This window comes from Cygnus olor, chromosome 3, assembly GCF_009769625.2.
Source record: "Cygnus olor isolate bCygOlo1 chromosome 3, bCygOlo1.pri.v2, whole genome shotgun sequence".
Taxonomy (NCBI): domain Eukaryota; kingdom Metazoa; phylum Chordata; class Aves; order Anseriformes; family Anatidae; genus Cygnus; species Cygnus olor.
The window spans coordinates 51,997,454-52,023,259 of NC_049171.1; the positions used below are offsets into that span (position 1 = coordinate 51,997,454).

Here is a 25,806-nt window from a genome sequence, read left to right on the forward strand (position 1 = left end):
CTTTTGCTGAAAGAGATCACTAACTGTAAATCAGATTACTTTCTTCCCAACCAACTCTTTTGGATCGGTTCTATTTATGAAATGGGTAGTCTCTTATAAATCGCCACGGGATTCATTAATCAGAATCAAACCCCAGAAAGAGAGAGTGAGAGAGAGAATAATGGGGCTTCTGAGAACTGCTGACCCAGCCTCAGAGCTGCGTGGGGCAGGGCTGTGCTTCACTACCTGCATATGGGCTGAGCTTTGGTGGCCACACTGGAGCGCTGGCTGTGCAAATGCCTTTGTTCACACCCTCACGATTTTATTGAGGATTCTCTGCATTTCTGAAAATAAAGCAATACTTTTCATGCTTTAGAGACTATATATCACAGGTGAGAAAAAAATGTATATATAATAAAAATGTTCTTGCTGGTTTTACTGAAAAAAGTAAAATCTGAAAAATCCCATAATCCTAATTTTCATGGTCACAGTTTGGAACAGGAGGATAATCATGTATATTCAGCAGCTTTTCAATATAAACTATTGCCTAAGTCCTTCGCACTGGTATTATATATAGTTTAACAGAATAATCTTTGCAGCACCTATTTCTGGGTATAATTTATTTCTTTTGCTTTGCATACCACTATATTTTCTTTTTTGCAAAAGAAGGCCAAACAGATCTGTATTGCTTACTGGTTCTCTGTATATTTACTTAATTTATTTTGGAAGCTGACTGTCAAGACAAAAATTGTCTAAATAAATAAGCTACTGGCTGTAAAGTGACTGTGAAAGACTTAATGAGATATGTTGATGAATTTTATTAGCAGAAATGCTTTGAGAAGGACACAAGAGTCTCACCTCATTCTTATAACCAACAATAACTACAGAGAAAGATGAATATATTATGACCAGAGATGGAACATTTACAGTTTGGATACCAAAATTTAAAATTCTGGTCCCCATATTAATATAAAAAATAATTAATATTACAAGTAGTTTCTTGAAATATGCAACACCTTAAAACAAAGATGGATCGTTTACAATCTGTGTATGACAGGATCACATAAACTTCAATCAAGCAGTACATTTCCCCATCAAACTATATAACTCCCTATTAATGTTAAAGAAGATTTCCTTGTTCTCTAAAGAAAAAAGTCCACACTAATGCTGTAAGTTTGAGGATGACAGATATCTGGAGTTACTTTTTTATATTCTGTAAGTTGCTTACAAATCCCCATGTAAGTGAGACTCTTGCAAGGAATCTCACCCTTGAATAAAAGATTCATTTGCAGTCCTCCAAATCCATTAAATCAAATTCTAATTAACTTAAGTCAATACTCTTTAGGCCTTGTTTATTCTGCATAACAGTCATGATTAAACACTGTAGTGAAACATATTTCTCTTAGTCGCCTGAATGGACAGAAAAATAATGTGCTAATATGATAAGTTTTAGTAAGCCTAGTGCAAACCTAACCTGAACCACATTAATGGAAGTGCTCTTGGAACAAGGTACTGCTCTGCAAGAATTAAGGTATCAGACAGTCGTATTAAATAAGTACAGATCACACTTGAATCCATGACATTTCAAAAGTCTCGTTTTGATAGAATTTTTATTTGTATTCCATGGTTTCAAAAACTATTTTTTGTAAGTTTTCATTACAGATATTTCTATGTTTATTGAATTGTATGTGCTCTGTAAGGAACTATTGGTAGAATACATCTTACCTTGCAGATTTAGAAAAAAAGAACCCTCCTGAAACTCATAAATATGCAGCTCCATATTTTAGAGACAGGCAGTGAATATCACTGAGTACCAGGCTTTGGTACCGATGATACATGATGTTTAACACAATTCCCCTATGCCATGCAGAGAAGAATTACAGTCAGAATTGTACTCTCTCCTGTGGAAAATGAATATTCCAAGGCAATATCAACCAACAGTTTTGTTAAGAAATATGAATAGGTTCAAATAAGAAATTGAAAAAGAGAGTGTTTTGACCTATTAATAATACAAGATCATAACAGAAACACATATTTCTTTCTGCAATTGTTTCAAATTCTGTAAACAGAAAAAACTCCACATGGAAAACCAAAGAATTAAGATATAAAATGCAAAAGTCATAATTAAATAATGTATGAAACTGTTCATAGCATCACTTTCTACATGGTATAATCTTTTTCTAGTCATTAATTATGCTGTTACATTAATATGTATTAATCTCAATATTTGTCATAATGCCATAATGTATGTCTCTTAGAAAAACTTTCTAATGCATGATGATAAAGCAAGTTGAATTTTCCAGCAAAGGAAAATATTAAAATAACATGAACTTTAAAGAAATCAAATGAATAGCTAATGCATACTGCTCTGAATCTATGCTTGGTAAAGAATTTAAATTATTAAATATTTTAAAGTAGTGTTGCTTCGTGTGTTTTTTGGTTTTTTTTTAAAGCAACAAATAGAAATGAAGCACAGTGATTTTTTATTACAGCTGTCTTTTTAGCAACATTCCTTTCCATTTACCACTACTTGGTAGCTTTTTCATAATCCTTTTAATCGGCACGTCCATTTTGTTTCTGTAATTTGCAAATTGCCATTCTTTTCAATGAAAATAAATCACGCGTGTAACTCTTGACAAAATTGTTTACTTTTATTGATTAATCATGTTCCTGGTTTTGTATATTATCTCAAACCATAGATCTACAAAGATATAGAGTTATATTTGAGTCTGTATTTTTGAACCTTAAATCTTTCGCATTTCTAATGAGAAAACTCTGGCTATTTGTTTTCATAAGACTGATCCGGTAATCCATCTCTACTCCAGAAACCATTAAAAGTACATTTTCAAGTGCTTTGGTGATGAGGGTTGCTTATTTATTAGTCGAATTGCGGCCTAAAACAGCCTACATCTGACAACAAATGAACACTGAGGAATAAGACTGTCAAAGAGTGACAAAATAGAGACTTTCTCTATTTGTTCAATCAGATTTCACTCTGCTTAAACGTAATGCGAGTGTTGCCATTATCTTAAATGGGACCAGACCTGAGCCATTATTTTTCATTTTATTCTACATTATTTTAAATGATATACAGTCTATAGTGTTAAAAAATTAAGTTAATTTGGTTTCTTTGAAGCAGCCTTTCTGAATAAATCCACATAGTAGTTTTCGAAGGCATGAAAAATACAATACTTTCCAAATCTGTCTCTGGGTGGGAAAAAATATGGTAAGTGAATGACAAAGAACTATCAGTGAATATTTCTTTACCATTCTTTAAAGTAAATGTATTCCAAAACTGATCCTGTTATGGACAGTTTTTAAATAAAGAAGTGTATATATTTATGGTGATTTTATCATGAGTTTAGATCATTTCTGACATAACTCTATCAATGTCTGTATGCTATGCCACAGATGACTTATGAGCATGACTTACCATCTTCATCTTTAGATATTGGAACTGCATCAAGAGAAACAGAGAAGTCCAAAGAGGGATGGATGGAAAGGAATAGTGTATTAAAGTACTGCACACATCATTTCACCTGTGAATGAGAAAGTGTTTTTTTTTTCCAAAAATAAAATCAGCAGCCTCTCCTGACCTCTGCAAGTGAGAAAGGCAGTGCCTTACAAACAGCTAAAATTTACCATTAGAATATATTCTTATACCACATAAAGGAACACAACTTCTACATTACTTTAAATGACTGAAATATTAAATGTAAACACAAAAGAAAAATACTAGTTATTAATTTTTCTTTTATTATTCCTGCTAGATAAACTGCACTTATCCTTCCACACTACTGTAGATCGTGCATACACTGGGATTTTATACAGCTAAAATCTCTCTCCAGGAAAAGGGCTGAGTCTATAAGAAGTTCCTATGGTTTTCCAAAATGAACCCTGTGCACCATCCATCCACCTTCCACACTAGATCAGAGTACCTCAGAAACCTCAGGATGTGCACCTATATCTTTTTATATAAAAAGTAAAGGGCAAGCAGAAAAGAAGTTTATAATCCTGTTGTTTTTGTTTGTTTGTTTGTTTGTTGTGTTTTTTTTTTACTTCAAATCGATGTTGGGAGGCAGCAGCCAGGGCATTTGTTAGACTCAGAAAACAATCCTAAACACCATAGTCATTGGCCAAAGGCACAATTGATTTGAAAATGGTTATCTTAACTATCCACCTTAAGAAGCAGAGGTACAAACTGAAGGTCCACAAATGACAGCATTCAGGAGCTGCATTTCTGCATTTGATCCAGTATAAGAAACCTTAAAATTTATTGCATTTTCTTGGTGTGTTTTGTTGTTGTTTTTTCATATTCTGAAGTCAGTGACAATATTCTCATTGGTTAAAGTTCATCTTTCACCCTTACTTCATGTATCATCTTTTTTTGTAACAGGTTTTGACTTATGTTTAGAATAGTCTTTTAGTAAAAGTAAAGATATAGTATGTGAAGTTATTTCTCTACTATGTTTGAGCCTCAAAGGCCTCAGTCTGGTCTCAGTTTTCTGTTTGCTCAAAATATAAAGTTTTGCAAATATAATGATACAATTTGAAAAAAAAATCTTACTTTTCCTTTTGTTTCTGCATTCTTCTCTCCCTCTCTCCTTATATCTTCTTTATATATTTTCCTACCTTTTCTCTCTCTGCAGTATTCTGTCTTTGACAGGTGTGTAGTAAGATGCTGTGCAAAAGACATTACCCAGCATGGAAGACATTGTTTCTGTAAGCTCAAGGAAAGGGAATAGGAAGTAAGCATCCCTACTGATGGTCAATTTTAGCACTTGCGTTACAGGTGTTTGTTGCTGTAGACAAAACAATTTACCTTCTGGGATAAAACTTCCCAAATTTGTATTTGTCTCTCTTTGTTTGCAGAGCTTTAAACATTATCAGAATTCCCCCTCTCTCTGAGAATAGCATGAGGCTCAACACAATGTAGGTAAATCTGAACATAATTTTTTCCTCATTTCCCGTGAGATGACACAGACTTACATAAAATCAGACTAAAAATAATTTAAAAGTCACATCAATATAATGGAATCTTTTTGAGACTTAGTGTATACTTAGTTTTAAAATATACTCTTCTAGATCCTTTACTTACCCTTCTTATCAACATCCAACATACCTTTTTATCCTTTTATCAGATCATTACTAGACACCCTCTAGAGGCAGAAGCAGAACAGTAAATATCAAATTCAATTTATATTCAAAAAAAGCTCTTACATTTGAGATTTTTAAGCATTACTATTAGCATTTTGTTATTACAGCTCCAAGGAACATCACTCTCAGTGTCCAGTATGAACATCACTCTCAGTGTCCAGTAATGAACACATGCAGAAGAAAATCTTTCTTAAATAGAAGATCAATCACTCCTTAATAAAGATGACTTATTAATAAAAATGAAAAAAATAAAAATAAAAAAGAAGAAAAAAAGACCTTCCTACTCATCACAGTGATAGGTTAGAGTTTAATCTTGAAAAGCTTAATGTGATGATGGTTGTAATGAATTAACTAACTTATGTATTATTTTACACAGACTGCTCTGTTAAATTAATGTGGATTCATTACTACAGCTCTAGTAAGTACTAAACTGGAGCAATGTGCTTAGTTTTTGATTTTGTGTTCCAGAGGAGAAAAAAAAAAAAAAAAAGAAAAAGGGACCAATTTGACAATGAATAAATATCATCCACTTTGAGAATGAAAGATACAAAACTCCTCCTTTAAAGGCCTCAAAGAACTAGACAAAAAGAGATTGTAGGAAAACATATACTTACAGTCTTTAGGTAGAGGAAAGGTTGGTGCACAATTATACGGTTCTCATATCTGTTAGGAATAGGACAAGATGTAACAAAAAAGGTGCAATAGAGCAAGAGAGACTTAATTTTTACACGGATGGAATGGGGAAGAAAACATAGCGTTCTGTGTGTAAGGATTGTTACAGGCTGGAAGAAATTGCCTCAGTGACTCTTTGTTCCTTTTTAAGAAGTTAGACAATTGACTATTAGGGATGTTTGTAGTCTGATTGATCCTGCCCCAAGACAAGAAGATGACTGTTTTTAGGTCTTTCCTAGTTTTATTATCTTTAAATCGACTGTTTTTAGGTCTTTCCTAGTTCTATTATCTTTAAATCTGTAATTTGCAGTTGTGGCATTTACCACTGGCTGTTCAATAGCTCTGTCCTTTGATGCAGGCTGTGAAATGCATCAGATTTTTCTTTTATGCAATCATTAGCAAAAGTATCAGGCTTGAACCACATGTCTGCAATGTACTTGAACAATTTAAAAATCCTCAGGATGTCTGAACTAGACTTCGTCCAATTTCACTCATGAAGAAAATGAAGCCATAAGAGATTAAGCTATCTGCACATGACTAGACCATGAATGAAAGGGAAATGAGCACAGAGAACTTAGAAGTCCTACTCCGAATTTTATGCTTAAAACTACAAAAAAATAAAATAATGGTATGTTGCAACAAAACATAGAAGAAATAGGACAATGTCCCACATATCATAGCAGCTGCATAGTCATCTTGCCATGAAGTACATACTTTGGAAGCACAGTTGCTAAAAACTGTATATTTTCAGTACAATTTCTTTTGACTAGATGTAGCATCCATCCAGCTCAAAAAAAAAAAATCTTTCTAAGTATCTCTGGAAAACTACTCAGAATTTTCAAGAATATAGTCACTAAGAGTATTGCAATCAGTCTTGGCTATTAATCACCCTGACAAAATTACTGATTTTCATTTCCTTCTTTCATGTTGCGTGGGAACAGTCTAAGTTAGATTACAAGATCTGAGAGGGGGCATAAGGACAATAAGCAGGCTTTTGAAGGTCCCCAATGTACACAGAAAGATTCTGAGCACCTGGTGGATTACTGTCTGTTTAACCTTTTAATAAACCCATGGTTTTAGTTTTAGGAATCTTGTTTCTTTAGAAGCATCAGTCTCACTTCCAGTAAGACAAAGAATATAACCACTGTAGTACTGAGATGCCGGAGGTAATCAGATGTCCCACCTGAAGCAGGATGCTAGAGACTGTATGTACTCGATTCCACTGAAAAAGTTAAAGTGCCCATATTTTTGGAATATAAAAAGGCTACTAAGCAATCCAATAAATAGTAAAGCTTCTGAAAACACTAGAATTCAATCAAATCTCAAGCCCGGATCAGTAGTAAAGTATATTCCCCAGGCTTCTCTGTCTGGCACCCCATGTGTCACAAAGGCCTTGGAAATAAGGTAGCCTTTTGCTAAGCATTTAAAGGTCTGCTAAAGAAATACTAATAATTAATGACTGCTTTTCAAAACAAATGCATTCTTGACAGTTTTCTTTTTCTTAGACAACCAGGACATCCTTAAAATGAATTAGTGTTGTTAGATCTATGTCTGTTAACACATCACTCTAAAAAACAGTCAGAGGCCTGCTTCTAGACTGTTCCTCCAATGGAATCCTCTTTGTTTTGACTTATTCTACTCCGAAAGTATTATCCTGCAGCCACAATTATGGAATGTTTTTCACTTTTGTGTAAGAATATGTTACTTGTCTAAAATAAAAGTGCCTCATTTGTTCAAATTGTTGTTTACTTTTGCGTATCACTGTTGTGAACCCTTCCACAGTATGAGAGGTCCTTTGCTTTTTTTAATTAAACTTTTATAACCCTTACATAAACAGGCAATTGGCTGCAAATACTTAGGGAGAAAAAGAAACAAACAACTGACAAACTCAGCTTACATAGCTCTGGGAAAGTAAAACCTAAGTTTGAGGAAAGTAAAGGAGACCCATGTGACGATCATTAAAAGTTAATGGCAGGGACGTCCCATTGCATTGTACTGCTGCCCCCTTACGGACAAAAAAAAAAAAAAAAGAAATGTCGGAGTCTGCTCACAGGCCTAAAATTGTGTGAGGTGAGCTTTAATTTTAGGAATTTTGGCATGGTTCTCATGCCTTTATGTATGCCACTGGAGTCGGCCTGGTTAATTTCACGCTCTGGGGCATGTTATACCCCTGCCCTCTGAAACTACAAAATGATGGGAGCCCCGTCTGCGCTGAAAGCAGGAAGAGGCACGATGAAAGCCAAAATGCCCTCTGCACGTTCAAAAGTACCAGGCACATCAGGTTACATCTCACACATGTCCCTGCCCGTCACCGCTGGTGAGGGCCCACCAGCCCCAGCCTGGGCTGCACTCAGCTGCAGGCCAATCAGCTATGTCTCCTTGGGTGGGACAGGATGGGATGTTCCACTGTTTGGCTTGGATCTGTGTCTTTTCCCAATGGATCATTACCACATATTTAGAATATAAAAGTAATTACTGTAATAAAATAAATTAACCATGGAGAAACCTAAAGTATGGGTTAGGACCTGGTAGCCCCAAAGCTCAGCCTTGCTTATGTGGACATCCCATGGTACCATCAAACTTCAGAGATGAAAAAGTAACCTGAAAAGATACTGTTAACAGATAAAGATAGTTCAATTATTTGGGGGGATTTCAATTAAAGGCAACTCCATTCTGGTTCTGAGAAAGGTGCTGGTGTGCTCTGTCAAGACATTTAATAGACTCATCTGAAAGGAAGAAATTGTGAGACAAAGCAAAGCTTTTCAGGAAACAGAAAAAGAAATAAACCTTGGGGGTTGTGAGCTAAAAGTAAACTGCGCTGGGAGATTCCTGTTATCACGTTGGTGCTGTGAATGCTGAAGACGAAAGTGATATTTTTTCATTTGTCCTTTTCTTTTCCCAGAAATGAAAACCAATTCTCTTCACTAACATCTTCTATATTTTCTGTTGTCATCATTCTAATTTAATCTTCAGCTTCAAGTATCTGAAATTTAACATGCTGAATTGTTCCATTTGTGAGTTCTGTTCCTCACAGTAAGACACTTAAGACTAAATTTGATTAGTGCTTTTGTGTTGTAAATTCCCATATACTTTCTCATTACTAATATAATTGTGCAGTACTCACAAAATCTGGATGTTTGTGATTGCTTTTAGTTGATAATGAGTACAGCGATCAATGAATATATGATTTTCATTACCTATCCAATTGTTTCAATACTACTGTGTGTTAAGAGTGTTTGGAGGTGAATTTTCGTATAAAACATTTTATAGGCTTGGCAAGCTACATTATAAATTTAGAAAGCTATGATCTAAACAAAATTTTGTAAGCTGCATGAGGCTTTTTTTTTTTTTTTTTTTTTTTTTAATCCTTCTGGAATAGGAGAATTCCCATAGTGGATTGTATTGTTATAATTTTCAAGTCAGGCAAACTTTGAGTTAATGTGAGGGTAGTGTGACACGCTTGTGGATGAACACTTGAACATACTGAAGTCAATAGAAATTTGTCACCATTGACTTCAGTGGAGCAGGAATTTGCTCTGTATTTCCTAAAGTGAGCAGCTTTTTGAAGAAAAATTACCTTGTACTCAGAGTTCTCAAGGTGCTGCTTCATCTTGATGGCTGTGATCACTGTTGTGTGCAAAATACTGGATGAACCTCTCTTTCCATATGCTCAGGTTTCACACCTTCATACCTGTTAATTTAGGGAATTAATACATACATGTAAATGCATATGCATGTATGTATTAGAGTATATATGTATATATATTTAACATAAATAAAATATGTATGTATCATTATGTATATATACTGAATTATATATATATAATATATGGAGTATTTGTAATATATGAAGTACATATATACACATACATGTCAGCATTAGGAAGTATATTAATGTTTGTGAAAGACTCTGAGTTCCTTTGAAAGAGGCTGTTATACTGAGGTCTGAGGTAAAATTATGCAATCCTTGTCTTTCTTCTCTGACACTCAAAATGTTCATCTTGCCCTACTATTATCATTAGTGAATTTTATTTCTAATTTCCATTTTCCTGTCTAGTTTATTTCCTACCTGAGCATAGGAAACTGAATTTTGATATATAGATACATTGTATCTCACTCAACTATTTGAATGCATTTTCAAAAGCATTTTGCTTTGGAATAATAATAATAATAATAATAATAATAATAATATCATTGAGCTGTCCTGCCAAATATATATATGTATCATAATTTGATATAATCAAAACATAATATTGGACTTCTATTTTCAAATCTCTGCACTCTTGCTATGGTTATGCACCCCAGCCTACCCAACCTGCAAAGGAAATGTTTCATTAAAATTTCTCTCACTTCAAATAGGTCTTAAATTCTACTTGTAGCCATACAGAAAATAAAAAATAAAAAAATAAAAATTGAGATTTTCTTGCAGTAGACTGAACTAGAATTTTTCCTCTTTTGTGACTCAAAACAGCATTTTGATGACATTGTTGGTCTAAAGAGTGAAAAGAATTATAGACAGGAATGAGGATCTGTGAACAAAATTCAAGCCCAGCTATTTAAGCATCTGGAGCCTTGGCCTCATGTAGGCAGTATATCCAGGTTCAGCCACAGAGAACAGAATTAAGTTTATGCCACTTTCATCTGTTTATTTTCTCCAAATGTGGGATTTCCTAACAGAGAGCACCTTCTATACAAAATTGCAATAGTCATATTTGTTGGGAAGGTCATAACACCCTTTTGACTATGTTACCTGGAGGTAGACTACATTGTTATAGTGTTTTTGTTTGTTTCTTTTTGATTGCCAAAGTTGCCAAGAAATACGATGGTCACAATTCACAAGTGGTTTTTTGTTGTTGTTTTTTTTTTTTTTTTTTTCTCCTCAGAGCTGAGTGTTTACTGGCTAGTGTTGCTTATACCCTGCCGGGATGCCGGTGAAGAAGCAGTTTGCCCGTTTGCCTTCTAGCAGTGCCCTTAGGGCACGGCGCTGCCTGGCCGCAGACCAATGTGCCCTAACTCCTGCTGTAGCATCCTGCTGCTCATCAGCTCTCAGCCGAGCCCCCTCTAACAGACTTGTGCTGGCAGTCCTGACCAGCTGTAGCTACCACCGGCCCCAGCAGCAGCTCCTATGTTTATTTCCAACCCTCGGAGTCTCGGCGGGAAACGCATTTTTAAAACCCGGCCGCCCAAACACGCCTCCGGGACAAGGGCCCCGCCTCCGCCTTTCCGCACCCGTCCCTGCTGCCGGGGGCTGCCACGGGGGCGCGACCGCCCCGAGGCCAAGCCCCATCCAGGTGAAGGTGGCCGGGCCGAGCCGCACCGAGCCGGGCTGGGCTGAACCGAGCCGGGTTGGGGATGGGGCGGGGAAGGGGCGGGGTGCTGCGGCCGCACCGCCCCGCGCCGCAGGAAGCGCCGCCCGTGCCCCTTCTTCTTCCTCCTCTTCCTCCTCCTCCTCCTCCTCCTCCTCCTCCCCCCCCCCCCCGCCCCGCGGTGGTGGCGGCGGCTTGGCGATGCAGCAGCACTTCTCCCTGGCCGACTGCGAGGTGGTGGGCTTCGACCTGGACCACACGCTCTGCCGCTACCACCTCCCGCAGAGCGAGCGGGTGAGTGCGGCTCGGCTCGGTGCGGCTCGGCCCCGTCTGGGAGCCCGAGCAAAAGGGCGAGCGACGGGGCGTGGGGCCGGGGCAGCCCCGCTGCGGGCAGGGGGAGCCCCGCAGTGCTGGTGGAGGTGTTCCCGGGGAGAGCTGGAGGGAGAACAGACAGGGAAGCGCCGGGCTGGCTGGCTGGCCGCCTCCTCCGCAGGCCTGTGCCCGAGCGAGGACACAGCCATGTCTTGTGCCATGGAAGCGGTGCCTCTTGAGAGCCTTCCTACCCGCCGCGGTGCTGACTTGAGGCTAGAGCCCCCCGGCTGAGTCCAGAGATGCTGCAGACAGAGTCAGCGGCGCTCGGCACTTCGGACAGGCGACCTTGGCAAACTTTCTCCTACTTACAACAAAAGGGCGAGCCTGGGAACGCTCAGCATCCCTGCCTGAGCGCCGTTAACCCGCACCGAGCGGGCCCCATCTGGTCGTGGAGGGTTCCTCCACTGAGGCCTCCTCCTCCGTTGACGTCTTTGTTGACTTTGGCACCCAGCTGTCCCGGCTCATGGGTACTTGTGGTGTCCTTCTGCTCAAGCCCCTTTCATTTGCCTCCCTTCACCTGCCGTACGTTTTGCCCCGCACAGGACTAAACTTGCACATTAGTGGCAAGATCCATCAGAGCATGATAGAGAAGCAAATGCTGATGAGGTGTCGCGTTTTCTAAATAGCTGGGGTTTGGTGCATCTTGATTCGAAAAACCGCTTCGCTTCCTAGGGCGGTTTGACCTCCCATGGAGAGGCATCTTTCCTGACAAAAAGCACCCATTCATTTTAGTTCACTCTTCATCTTCTCACAACACAGAGACGCTGCCTGACACATGCACGCTGCATGCTTCCTTATCGAAGAGAAACAAAAACTTAAAAATTCTGGCAGGCACAGCTGAAGATGCAGTTAGTTCTTAGTCTTTCTGTGCCAGTCTTTGTATCGGTCTTTCTCTGGCATTATTCATACTCATTCCAAGAGCAGCTTTTGTAATTGAGTTGTATTAAATGGCTGAATGTTGTGTTAGGCTTTAACAGTGTTCTTTCCAAACTTATGAATAATTTACTTTGTATTTACAGTTTCCTTCAGGATATGTTCCATCAGGCATGTTTAAAATGCCCACTCTCTGTAGTTGTTTATAGGTTCAGAAGCCACTTGTTGAGTCATGAATGGTGACATTTAAAAAATAAAAAAGGTTGGGGAGGGGGAAGTAGTGACTAGCCTTAGGTGCTTACTCTCTTGATTTCCCAACAGTCTTGAAGCACTGGGGAAGTAAGGTAGGAATACCTCACGCTTGGCTATGCTAAAAAAAAAAAAAAAATTGCACCAAAACTATTGCATGAGCATCTTGAGTTGTTTGTCTCCCAGCCAGAAATAACCTTGGGCACTGCTATGGCAGTGGGGCAGGGCCCCTAGGTCCCTGATTTGCCTTTGCTTAGGAGGCACTGAAACTCAGGTCTTTCTGCTTTCTAGGGAACAGTATCTTTGGTCTCAATAAAAATAATTAATGCCTTTTTTTTCATCTTTAGCTAATATATGATAGTTTTGCCCAGTATCTGGTAACGGAGAAGGGTTACGATAAAGGCTTGCTCACTCTAACTCCAGAAAGCTTAGACTTCTGGTAAGTATGTTGAACATAACAGAATCTGTGTTCATAACTTCCTTTATGCTATAACTTTTACAAAGCTTGGAAACAGCTTCTCTTATTAGACAGTTGTTATAATTATCAAGCCCAATAGGTAATTCCAAAATTACAGTTTTAAATGCTTGTTGGACCAACTGTTTCCCATGAGATACTTCTAACGTAGTTTGAAGAGACAACTGAGTATCTAAGCTTGCTTTGTTCTTCTAGCTGTCTCCACGCAAGCTTTGTGGTCAGACTGACTTATTTTGTATACCCCCTTTGTTTTCTACCTGCAATTCAATGGGTAAATCCAGTAACCATCAGAATTTATTCATATCTTCTTTTTCTCTTGATGGATGCTGTTTTTGTTTGTGTAAGGCAGAATAGTCCCAACAGTCTTTGAGAAAATGAGGGAAAGTGACATGCTGGGAAGAAACACTGTAGGAGTGGCACTGTAGGCCCGAAGCTGTAATGTTAAAGATTAAAATGGTTAATTATTAATTATTATATTATTAATTATTATATAATATTATAATGGTTAATAATTAAAATTTCCTGGTCTGAGTTCAGTGACCTCTGAGTAGGAACAGTTGTCTCCGGTATTTCAACTCTTACAGGTTGTTATGCACAGCAAGGGTGTGGGGATTTGAAGGCCAGGTTATCTCGTGGTTTTTTTGTTTATTTATTTTTCCCCTTAGGAGAAGCACAGGTGTTTTTTAATTGTTCTTACATTTCAGTATGTTATTGGACAGTTTCCAAACAGGTCTGATTTCAACTTTCAAGTGATAAGGAGGGTATCTGTATTTCTCATATCTTGAGGGCTCTGAAGCATGAAGATATAGGTATCTCAGCCTTAGTCCCTTATTGGAGCTGGTGATTTGTTAGTGTGGACCTGCAAGCCCATGGTGTTGGTAGCAGCATGTTGGTGCTACTCACACAGGTGTAATCTGTGAAAGGCTGCAGACTGCTTGCTCTGTTCATGACATCTCTTTTGTGTGCCTTGTAACACAGAATGAAGACAGAATTACTTTTCCATTCTTTTTTCTCTTTTTTTTTTTATTCATTATTACACTAGGTAATGAACTCTGATCTCATCTTCCAAACAATCTAAGCTAACATAAATTCATTTTTTTCTGTAAGGTACTAGGAGAGTTAGGAATTCTTGTGGTACAGCTCTCCTACAGTGTGTACCCTTTACCCTGTAGTGAGTGCTGGCTAGCATGGCAATGCTGCTGCTTCACATGCTCCTTAGATATTCAGTTGCCTCATTGAGAATGATCTACCCCTCTCTCCCTTAATATTAGTGTTACCCACCTGGTAATAGTAAGCAGAGGAACTGCAACCAAAAAGAATGTGTGTGTGTGTGTGTGTGTGTATATATATATATATATATATATATATATATATATACACACACAGAGATATAGACATATATCTTCAATAGGAGAAGTGACTTAAATGTCACATTTCTTAGTTGTATATGTTTGGACCTTAACCCTCCAGCTGTATCTATATGAATAGTCACGCTAAAGTCATGGAACAATGGAACTGGATTTTAGTAGGAATTTGCTATGTAAGTGAAATCCATCCCTCACTGTAATGATATGGGTTTGCATATATAGATCATTGTTTAAACATGTAAGTATTTGAAGGGTTGTGATTTTTGCTGCTTTTAAGTACCATTATTGTATAGCTTCTGTAATTGCATTTCACTATTCTGATATAGAGAGACATTCCTCTGAAAACATTAATTGCTTGTTTCTTCCTTAAAATACAATTATTTGTAGTTGTAAAGGCTTGGTTTTGGACCTTGAAGATGGAAACTTCCTGAAACTTGCAGAAGATGGAACGGTTTTGAGGTAGTACTGACTATACATTCTTACTGATAAACAAACACTAACATTTTATCCTCTTCTTGAAAGCCATATCTCAGTTTTGTTAAACATTTAAAATACTGATTTCAGCATACATTCACTTGTGTAAAAATTTAAATACTCTCGGGTAATTTGATGCTCAGTTTCTCTTAATGTTATATACTTAGCATTTTCCTAATATATCCATGTTAGCTGCTAGGAATAATATGTCACTTTTAATAAACATCTAAGACTGAGTGCATTCTGATTTTTGAAACTAAATTCGCTTTTTCAGTGGCTACCAATATACTCTGTCCAATTCTGCTAAGATCCAGGGTAAGGTGTTTCTTGAATTCTGAGTAACCTGACTCAGTTGGTGCAAATGACTAATGTTAATGACAGCACTATTATCTTTGTACCATACACATTCAAAATTTTTGCAAGTTTGTAACATATGACTTAAATAGCCTTAGGTAAATTAAACACAAACTGACACATTTGCTTTCAAAATTGTCTTTTTTTCCTCTAAAAGCTAATTTCTCCCTTCAGTCATCACTTCAGTACATCCTTAGTTCTTCTCTCCTTTTTTTTTTTTTTGAACATAAGACTGCTATTTTAAATCATAAATTTGAAAAGTAAATATATCTGGAGTATGTCAAACCCAGTCTTTCTCCCTTATTTTTTTTCCAGACTATACTAGACTAGACTATACTTTTTTTGGTAGCATTTAGTAGAAGAAGCTTGAAGATGCTAGGGAAAACCAGACTTCACTGAAGTGGTTGAAGGTGTCCTTGCCCATAGCAGGGGGTGGGAATTAGGTGACCTTTAAAGGTCCTTTCTGACCCAAACCATTGTATGGTTCTATGAAATAGGAGAAAAAATAACCTTGAGTCTGTGCTTTGTATTCAGAAATTCATGTAGTAGAACCATGAATTTCAAGGGACTACATGTAGAATTCAAGAGCAGAGGATATATGGCAGTAAAGGGTGAAGTGGTACAAGATTACTTATCCTATCATTGTGAGCATTTCCTTTGAAACTGGGATCTGTACATTCTTTTGGGCCACAGTTTCATGATCAAGCTTGTTGATCTTTAATTCCTGAAAAGGCTCATGCGTACATCTGTATAACATAGCTGCTTTCAGGGCTCAAACTAGCATTTTTCATAGTCCTGCCCTGCATTCTGTGAATGTTACCAGGCTTCAGAATAGCGTATAGGCTTTCTGCTCTGTGTTTTATTGTGCAGTGTATATTGATAGTTCAAGAATAATGTCCTCACACAATTGAGAACATTCGAGCAACACAGAGTGATTGTGTTAGGAGGTGAGGCACAGCAGCCATGCCCTCAGCCAACCAGACCTTTGTGAAGTAGGGCTTTTATTGAGGATTGTAATGTATATGATAGAAGCTTAGGTCCTAGGAAACTTCTAATTGGTAAATCAAGTTGTTTCTAAGTGAAGATCAAGTCACATGCACCTCAGTATTCAACTGTGATTCATTTCTATGCTCTAGAAGTACTCTGAATGTTTTTAACCTTTTCTTTTTTCTTTTTTTTCCACACTAATGCATCAAATAGGGCAAGCCATGGCACTAGGAGCATGACATCTGAGGAGATCCTGGAGATTTATGGAAGAAGGGAATGGAAGCATTTTAGTGCAGTCAGTGGAATGCTTTCCCGCTCAGGTAGCTATACCTTAGAATGTCCTGGTCTTTGAAATTGCTCTGGCCCTTTCAATGTTTCGTAGTGTTAGTTTGTACTACAAGTATTTAAAAATACTTGAGCTGAGAATTCCTGGAATAGGTGAGTGTTTTGCACAAGGGTTGTTTTTATATTTTTAACTTCTAATACTTAAATGTAGTTGAACTTAGATTTAGGTTGCCAGCGATAAGACAAATAACAAATGAGTTGACAATACGGGCATGTTTTGATTGCAGAGTTGGGCACATTGTTTCTTGATGAAGTAGTTAGGTTGGTAGTCTCAACCCTATTTAGGATGTATTTGGTAAATCTTTAGTTTTTCTTGATTGTTGACTCATATCCAGTAATATGATGGCAATTACTGGAGGCCTAGGTGAAAGTGCAATGAACAGAGCAGATATGGAAGCACAACCACTCCTCCTGTGGTGAAGGTTTCTTGGTTTTAAGGTGGAGCCACATTGTGAAGGCATTGTGATTAGGCTTTCATTTTCGCTAGCCACGCTGTGCTTCCTCTCCAATTTACTTTGATCTTAGCAATTGCAAATAATGCACCTAAAGACAAAATGTTCAATTGATTTGCATTATCCTGTTTAATGGAGATGCTTTGCTGTCATAAATTTGTTTGTCTTCCTTATTCTAAACTACAAGTAATCTTTTGCAATGAGGTAGAAGAGAGGTACATCTGTTTTATGACCAAAGGAAGCCTTTCTTCTTCATTGAGAAGTGCAGTTCATCTCTCTTGTGACTGTCAATCCGTGTTTTGCTAACTTCTTGTGTATGTAAGAGACAGCCCAGACAAGGTCATGAATACAAAAATAAATACTGCCTGTTAAGTTATTTTACTCCAGGAAAGGAGTTGCTGAACATGACCTCAGCCTGGAAGGAACATTCGCACACACCTGACTTTTAGTTCTGTTTTGGGCTGTCACAGAATAATGTGGGCATGCTTCCCATTGGGTTAAGGTGCTGTCTTTAGCATGTGTGCACAAAGGACAAGACTGTAAGACCTGTCCAAATGATTCTGAAACAACATCTTAAATTTTGTGTTTCTAATGCTGGGGAAATTGGTATTTTGGAAGAGTTGAGTGTTACTGCCTTGACTTTTAAGACTCGTGGTTCTTCCCCATCTCTTCCACAATAACTTTTAGGACCTTAAAATTTATTTTAAAAAATCTCACTGCCTTGGTGTAAGTTAATACCTGTCAGCAGCCAATTGTGAGAATCAGAAGTAGAAATATGGTTCTTACTTCTGATCCTGTGAATAAAAGCTAACGTGTGCCCTTAAGTTGGGACATAGATGATGCTTATTACTAGTGAAAGCCAAGTAAATGTTATTTAAATGTGTTTTTATTTGCAATTAAACTATACGATATGGATTTAAAAAGTACAGATGATTTTGTGTTTTTGTTTGTTTTTCAGGTAAATACTATTTGTATGATAATTACTTTGACCTACCAGGAGCCCTCCTGTGTGCAAGGGTTGTGGACAGTTTAGATCAGGTAAGAACTGGACTGTTTGAAATTAAGTATTCCATTATGTCTCTTTCTCTGCCTAACTTGTTGTGTGCATTCAATAATGCATGCAAGTAATATACTCAACAAATTTAAGGTCTAGCTTTTTTCTTATATGGAATTTTTCATGCCAGACTTGCACTATATTAAAGTTGTTTCCCATTGTTTCCCAAGTTACTTGTGACCTCCTTGGTGTGGTCCTAATAAATGTACTTCCACCAGAGGGCACAAACAACTAGGATAAGAATAAATGAGTACTTTTCTCTTAAGTTTATTGTGATAATCAGAATATTGTTCTTAACATCTCATTTAGTTGTACTTGATGATACTTGAATTAAATCTAATGTATAATGTGGTTTGCTAACTTGCAAGAAATGCCAAAGTTGAAAGTTTAATTCTATCCTTCTTAAGCTTGTTTTTGTATCCTAAATATATCGACCTGTGTACATAGATGTAAATAAACCTATGGAATACTATGTTGTTTTTTTTTTTTAGTTTTTTAAATCTTCCTCTAAGTGATAAGTTAAATTTGCAAGGTAGAAAGTGCAATTGCTTTGACCTTTTTCAGTGCTTTTCAGATATGCAGTACATCCTAAATCCTGTCTTTGATGTTTGATGTCAGTTAATTCAGATGTGTTAAAGAAGGATTGAAATTTTAACTTGGGGACAGCTGAGTGTAGGAGAAGGCTCTTCTTGTAGAGTAAATATCTTAGCATTGATGAAGTACTGACAAAATTTTCTGTCTGAAGATACCAAAGTGTTGCAGCACTAAAAGTTGCAGACACTGAAAATTGTCTGCAGACTGGAAATCAGAGCTGCGAGATGGGTATTTGCAATCCCTTTAGGTACCACCTGACTTGATGTTTTAGGCTGCACTCCAAAATTACATGCTGAGCAGGTTGCTGCTTAAGTCCAAGTGCTGCATGAAGAGTTACTGAAAACTAACTTATTGGTAAACACCAAGGACAAGTGTGTCATAAGACTTTTAATTTTGTGCTTGATTGATCTCCTTCCCTTACTGTTCAGTTTTAGAATCCTCTCTCAGATGTGACATCTTGCATTATATTCCTTTACATTACAGTTAGTTTAGACTTGGCACAAGCTGTTTATTGAGAGAGGGAGGGTGGTGCTAAAGCATATCACAGCACGTGTAACTGGACATGCAAGCATCACTAGTTTAGAAGCTGGGACATTGACCCTGGATCACTGGCATCTTCAGCCCCAGAGAATTAAACCCATGCCCTGTTTCTTCACAGAGCTGCCAAAATTAGGTTAAGCATCCTCTTTTTCAGTTTCTTGAGTATTTCACTTTTAGGTTTCAATTCACCCAACTCATGTCTAAACCCATTTTGGTGTGCTGCGCTACGCTGTTCTGGTTGAATCTGCTTTTGATGGGTCCACAGCCAGAACTACTGTGTATTTTCAGGCAAACAAGAGAAGCTTCTTGGTGTTTTAGGTCTTTGCATGGAAGCTCTTCAGGAAGTACTACCTTGACTGATACTTCAGCTGATGAAATTACATATGATGATCACTTCCCAAGTCATGGTGGACTGCATGGGGATGTTCATGCTTTTCTCTTTGCTTTCTGGGAATTGGTCTGTTTTCATGCATGTCTTATGTGCAGTAGCTGTGGATTTGCAAGGGGCTAGTTCGTCAGTCATTTCAGTCTTCTCTAATGCTAGCTGTTTTGAAGGAAGCATACCCGCTTTTAAACTGGTATCCGTTTGTCCTCAGAGCAACACTCTGAGGAACTGTTAGCTCGTTGCATTGATTTTTAAAAGAAACAAATGCAGCAACAAAAACAACACAAAAAACAAGGCATAAGTCATCCATATGGAGTATGAGGGGTCCCGACAGTTGAATCTGTCTGAAGGCTGGTGCTAGTATGGGCTGGTGGATGGAGTACCAGAAGGGTACACAGCTTGGAGTAATGACCTTGGTTAGCAGCTAGCTGAAAGTTGACACACACAGAACCATTTCTCTATATCAGTCATTTTTACGTATTTCTCCAGTAGTTTACTAGAAGAATGATTTTTTTATAAAAAAGAAAAGCTAAAAGCAACAAAACTATCTTTCCTGTTCTTAACCCCTAAAGCTGAAGGATCACAAGCAGACTACTGTAGTGCTTGTCAGTCACATACAAAAGCCCTTGCTTGTGCAGCTTGTGAAATTAAGGGCAAGACTGTTCCTCTTGAAGCCTCCATGGAAGATTAGGCCTGAAATAGCAGTTCACTACAAGCAGACTACATGTCTTTGGATGGAAATGTTTATTTTCAGTTTCTAAATGTTTCCATCTCTAGAAAATGCCTTCTGTGTTTGGGTCATTATTCAGGTATTGGTGTGGAGCTGGGCTGACAGGTTTAGGACAGAGAGGGTGATGCCATAAAATCTGTCAACGGTTGCATCAAGACTTATGCTAAACTATGTGTGGAAAGCCTTTAACAACACTACAGAAATACTTTCCACGGTGTACAAACTCAAAGAAACTATGCCACCTCCTTTACTGCTGCCCTGTACCTTGTAACTGAGTACCTCTTACAGGCTCAGTAAGTAATCCTCTGCCCTGTAGTGTGCCTGACTGCGTAATTACACCTGTGTTTAACTCAGCACTCCTAAGGTGTGTAGTCTTCGAGTCCTAGAGCAGTCTGAGCTGGTTGAGAAGCTGTTTCTCTCCCTTGGTGAGGCACTGGAAGGGCAGCTGAGGTCAGCAGGAAGACTTCTGTGCCCAGGCAGCTTTCTAGGAATGACGAGAGACTGCTCACACTGCAAATCGCTTTTCTCTCTCCCTCTGCCAGAGCAAGTGTTTGGCACAATGTAGCTTAGTGCTGCTGAGCCTGGCTTCTGCGTAAGTATTTTATATGATGTTTGGGGTGGAGTTATTGGCAGAAGACCATTGCCACTAAGTTATAGTGAAGGCTGTTGCCAATTGTAATGGTGGAAGGTGATGTGAGTGCCAGACTGTAGATAATGTCAACCTGCTAAATAAGTACAGTACCTGCAGCTCTAGGCATTTATTTTCCCAACAAGTCAGCAGGAGATGGGTCATTCATTAAGTTACTGTTCTATCTAAGGTTTCTCTTTGCTGTAAGGTTTTAGACGTCCTTACAAATAAAAATCTTTTCACCTTTGACATCCCCACACATATGCATATCCTTTGGAAGTAGGGAGATGACCTGCCTGCCATTACCCAGAGTTCACAGTCAAGCTGAGTTCTGAGTCCTGAACCCTACTGTCTAGGACTGCTATACTTCATTTTCAAAATACTTTTATTTATTAGTGGCGTTCCTGTTATTTTTTTCAATATGAAAGCTTTAAATGGCTGATACTTGATATAGTGACTAGATTCCTTTGATACTTACAGCACAATGGTCAGAAAAAATATGACTTCTGGAAGGACATGGTTGCTGCTATCCAGCATAATTATAAAATAACAGCTTTTAAAGGTAAGTAGGTTCACTGAAAGCTTACAGTAATAGCTGAAAATATTATATGTGCTTGACAGAGCAAATAACGTTTGCAAGTACACTATAGGTTATTCAACATAGTTTTTACTTTCCAGGCTTATAAATGGTTGTATGCTTATCCTGCTATCATTGCTATTACTATTTAGTTTAGCTGGAGCTGATTCAATTTATTTTTTTTTAAATAACACTTGTGATGTACTACCTCACTGAATTTAGAGGAAAAGCAGCTGGTATAGCAATGTGGGCATCCTTGGACTGTATTTTGATTCTAGTTGTGGTGTTCTTTTATTTATGAATAAAATAAAAAATGCACTGGAGAAAAAAGTAACTACTATTTGATTAATTTTTTGATACATTTTCTTTAGGCCATTAGTTTTTATTAGAATTCCTTATGTAGTAAGTTGAGACAAAAGTGGGGAGATTGTCATCCTAGTTTTAAACCTTCTTGGAATTGTGTTATTCTGTTACAAATTTACTAGAAATTGCAGAGGATAATTTTTTAATAATAAAAATTACTTACTTAAGTAATAGCCTTCCTTCACCCAAAGCCAACCTTATTCCACTGTAATATAAATTAGGATTGGGAAACATCTTGGCTACCCTTCAACTAGAAATATTTTTCTTCCTTTCACAGACATAACTTAGGAGTAATTAATAATCTGAGACTAAAGGTTAAGCATCCTCTGTGTGCGTACAACTAATGAAAATTATTTTTAACTTTTTTGTTTAAAAAAAAAAGCGCAGTTCAGAACTCTATAATTTTGCTGACAATATTACTGATAGAATTACCTCTGACACAACATCCATTAGGCACAGGTTTCGACATTCTTAAAACTTAGCTTTTGTTCACCAGTACTTTGTTGTACTACTTGCTGAAGCAGTCAGTTTTATCACTTTCTTTCAAACATAGTTGAAAAAAATCCCCTCAGAGGTTCCAAACAAAAACAGAAGTGATGTCAGAATATATGTTGTAAAAGACAGCTAGGTACCTAATGTACCTATTTGTATATGTAAGTATGAAATCCGCGTCCAAGCAGATGTGACATGACTTGATGCTTTCTAACTCACGTCAGAATAGGTACTTAATTTAATAAACCCAATTCACTGTTATAAAAGTCATGAGGCACGTGCACAACAGCAATAAAACAGAAGACAAGGTAGTAAATAAGCATAATTTTGGGGGTGACAGGGGAGCAGAATAGGGCTTTGTAAAGTCATAAGTAAAACAATGCAGATTGTACACTGTAGTTAAACATTTCAATATATGGTAGTGCTAAGGTCTGTCATGCATCATTTTGAAAGGCCTTATAGTGGTCTTATTTTCCATTTACTAACATGGTCCAGTGGATGAAGCACTGAACTGGGAATTAGAAGAATTAGATGTTATTTCTTCCTGCACAACTTAACTGTGATATTTCCATGGAGGATCTCTTTGCTTCAGGTCCCGCTTCTGTGAAATGGGAATAATAGTACTAATTTTCTGTCGCAAGTTCATGCCAAAGAGATTTTTTTCCTTGAGTGCAAGCTTAACATAACTTCCTGAGGAAACTCTTAAAGCTGGCTCTAGCCCAACTTCTGCATACCAGGAAGCCCCATGCTCTTTCTCAACCCAGGACCTGGCCCAAAAACCACAGTCTCTTGACTGAACTCCATGCCCTCGGTGCCTTGCAAAGGTTTTAACCCTTTAGAGAGAGAGTGCTCATTTACAGTTAGTCAAGGTAAATTTTCTAAAGCAAACTTAATAAGTGGTCAGCTGGGAGACGTAAAGTTCCCAAGCTGAAATGCCATCTTAGTAGTGCCATTGTCAGTGATGGAGCAGAACGACTGACCATTTTATTTTTTTGAAATTTGTGTTTGCAAGTCACTTTGCCTCTGGTTTGTTGTCACTATGCCCTTGTTTATCTATGTCCCTTCTCTTTATCACATGATTTCTTTGATCATTAGTCAGGTGTCCGGTGGATTTCGCTTTTCATTGTCTTAGCCATGGTAATTGCCTTAGATAATTGTCCGACTATATTTTGTTTTGATAGCTCTTCTGGATAGCCATGAATGTCCTGACTTATGAAAGGTGTTAACCCACTCTTTTACTTATTCATAAAGATTTGAAGAACTGAGGCAGAAGGAACCTAAGAGAGTTCCAAAATATCCATGTATTATTTGGACCTTCCTTTATGAAGTAGAGCAATTTTAAAGGAAAATTAATGTGATGATATATTTTCCATTGTATAAATATGTAAAATTTCAGATTTTGTTATTTTGACAGAAAAAATGATTTTTTGCGGAAGGAAACTGCCTGCTATAACTTCTTAAAGCAGAAATTTTTTAAATGTGTTCCAGTAAAGGCTTATTTCTTTCTTGCATGATTGTCTTTCCCCATCATTTCCCTGACACTACTGGTAACTATAACATCTAAGGTAATCTAGTGAGAATGATACATTTGTGATGATTTCAATCAATTCATAAGACTATATTTCATTTTAGAAGTAAAAAATATGATGCCGAATATAGCATCCAAGCCCTCATAAATTGCCCGTAAAAAGGCTTGATGGGATATGCTCTCAGGTTTCAAGGGTGCAGCTGAGAAATTTGTCATTGCTTAAAAAATAAAAAAATCAGAGAGAGTCCTACACTTAAAACCTGCTTTTTAACAATTTGCATTTTTCTTAATGTAAATGATCAGTATTCTCAAGTGGCATGCTTGTGTATGGGAAATGTAACTTTGAGGCGGGAAGCTCTGGATCTTTACAAAATACTGTCCTCTCCCCAAACACACGCACACATGTACACATGGAGGTTTTTGATCACAAGTTTATGATATAACCCTTTTGTCTTTGCGGAAAATAATTTGTCTAGGTGTCTGTGATATCTGCATTATATCCTTCAGAAACAACGAACAAAAAAGATGCTTTTCTGAGAGGAAAAAAAAAAAAAGGAAGAGTCCTCCAAAATTCTGAAATGTTAGGATTCCTAATGGTGTTGTAGTCCAATAAAGAGAGATCATAATTAGTCACGATTGTGAAAATGGCAACAAAGATATAAGCAAATAAACTGGTTATGTGTTTGTGCTGGGCTTTGCAGGTAAATACAGAAAAGACGTGGTTAGACACAAAATACTCACACGATAAGAGCTACTGAAACTTGTATCCAGAATATTTTTTGAGGCCTTTGGAAGACAGTTTTGTACTACTACAGGCTCTCCCATTTTCATTTTAACCTCATGTTACATTTTCTTTCCTCTAATGCACCTGCTCTGGAAAAAGATATATTTTAGAAAGAGCTTTACCTTTATTTTTTTATCTTTTTATCTTAGAAAGATATGTTTTTAGAAAGAGCTTTGGTAGGCAGCAAATGTTCATGTGGAAAAGGTATTAAAGCAGTGCTACAAGACAAATGCAAAGAACTCTGTAGTAAAGAGCTACCTCTTTGCCCAGACTTCAGGGTGCTGTGATTTGACTGTTCTGTTCAAGCTGCATGGCCATCAACCACGTTTCTGTCTGATTGTTTCTACCTCTTCCAAAGCCCAATATTTACAGAAGATGTAATTATTTTGCAATAGACTTCCTTTCTCCTATAAAGTGCAATTAAACAGATTTAACTTATTTGAAACACGCATCTTATGATAAACTAATTGTAACTAGTATTTATCTTTCCTCATAATGATTAGGAATCTTAAATACTTTCTCAAAGTTCACTCTAAACTGTGAGTCCAGAGCTAAATCTATAAACTATGATTGTATCACAATTTGAGTTATCTCCAACTCTTTGTTGCTGAGTTGTTTTGTTAATGGCTTAATGTCTGGACAATTGCAAAAAGCCTTCAAAAAACACGCCTGAAGTATGCAGTTGTAGACTTGCATGAAGTTCTTTGTGCTCATTTGAAACGAAGAGTTTAAAGCAAAAAAAAACTGATTTAAAATGGATTGACGATAAAGTTTAGTGAACAATACTTTTAAGAATACTATTTAGGCCCAGTTTCTTGTGCAAAGTCTGGCTAATTGGAATCACAGGACAGTTGCTGAGCACCAAGCATCTCCAGTTTTAAACATGTGCTTTGGCCAGAAACTGTCCCAAGTTCCAGTACCTAGTTCTTCTATTTGTTTCCAAAACAGAAGTTGCCCAGTCGGTTGAATGCAGAAAAAAAGAGGTATTTCTGAGGAGACCTGTAATTAGTAGTTGATCTAAAACAGGACGGTGGAAAGATAAGGATAGACAACTCACTCAACTGTATTG

General features: G+C 37.5%; 1 protein-coding gene across 1 annotated transcript in view; it reads left to right on the top strand.

Moving 5' to 3' along the window:
• The first annotated feature begins 11,211 nt into the window (after positions 1-11,211).
• NT5DC1 (5'-nucleotidase domain containing 1) overlaps positions 11,212-25,806 on the top strand; it is a 150,941-nt gene continuing 136,346 nt past the window's right edge. Inside the window, exons 1-6 of the mRNA XM_040554366.1 lie at positions 11,212-11,408; positions 12,956-13,047; positions 14,838-14,909; positions 16,479-16,585; positions 18,021-18,100; positions 21,474-21,555. Of these exons, the coding sequence (XP_040410300.1) occupies positions 11,316-11,408; positions 12,956-13,047; positions 14,838-14,909; positions 16,479-16,585; positions 18,021-18,100; positions 21,474-21,555 (526 nt within the window). The 5' untranslated portion in view covers positions 11,212-11,315. The remainder of the gene's footprint in view (positions 11,409-12,955; positions 13,048-14,837; positions 14,910-16,478; positions 16,586-18,020; positions 18,101-21,473; positions 21,556-25,806) is intronic.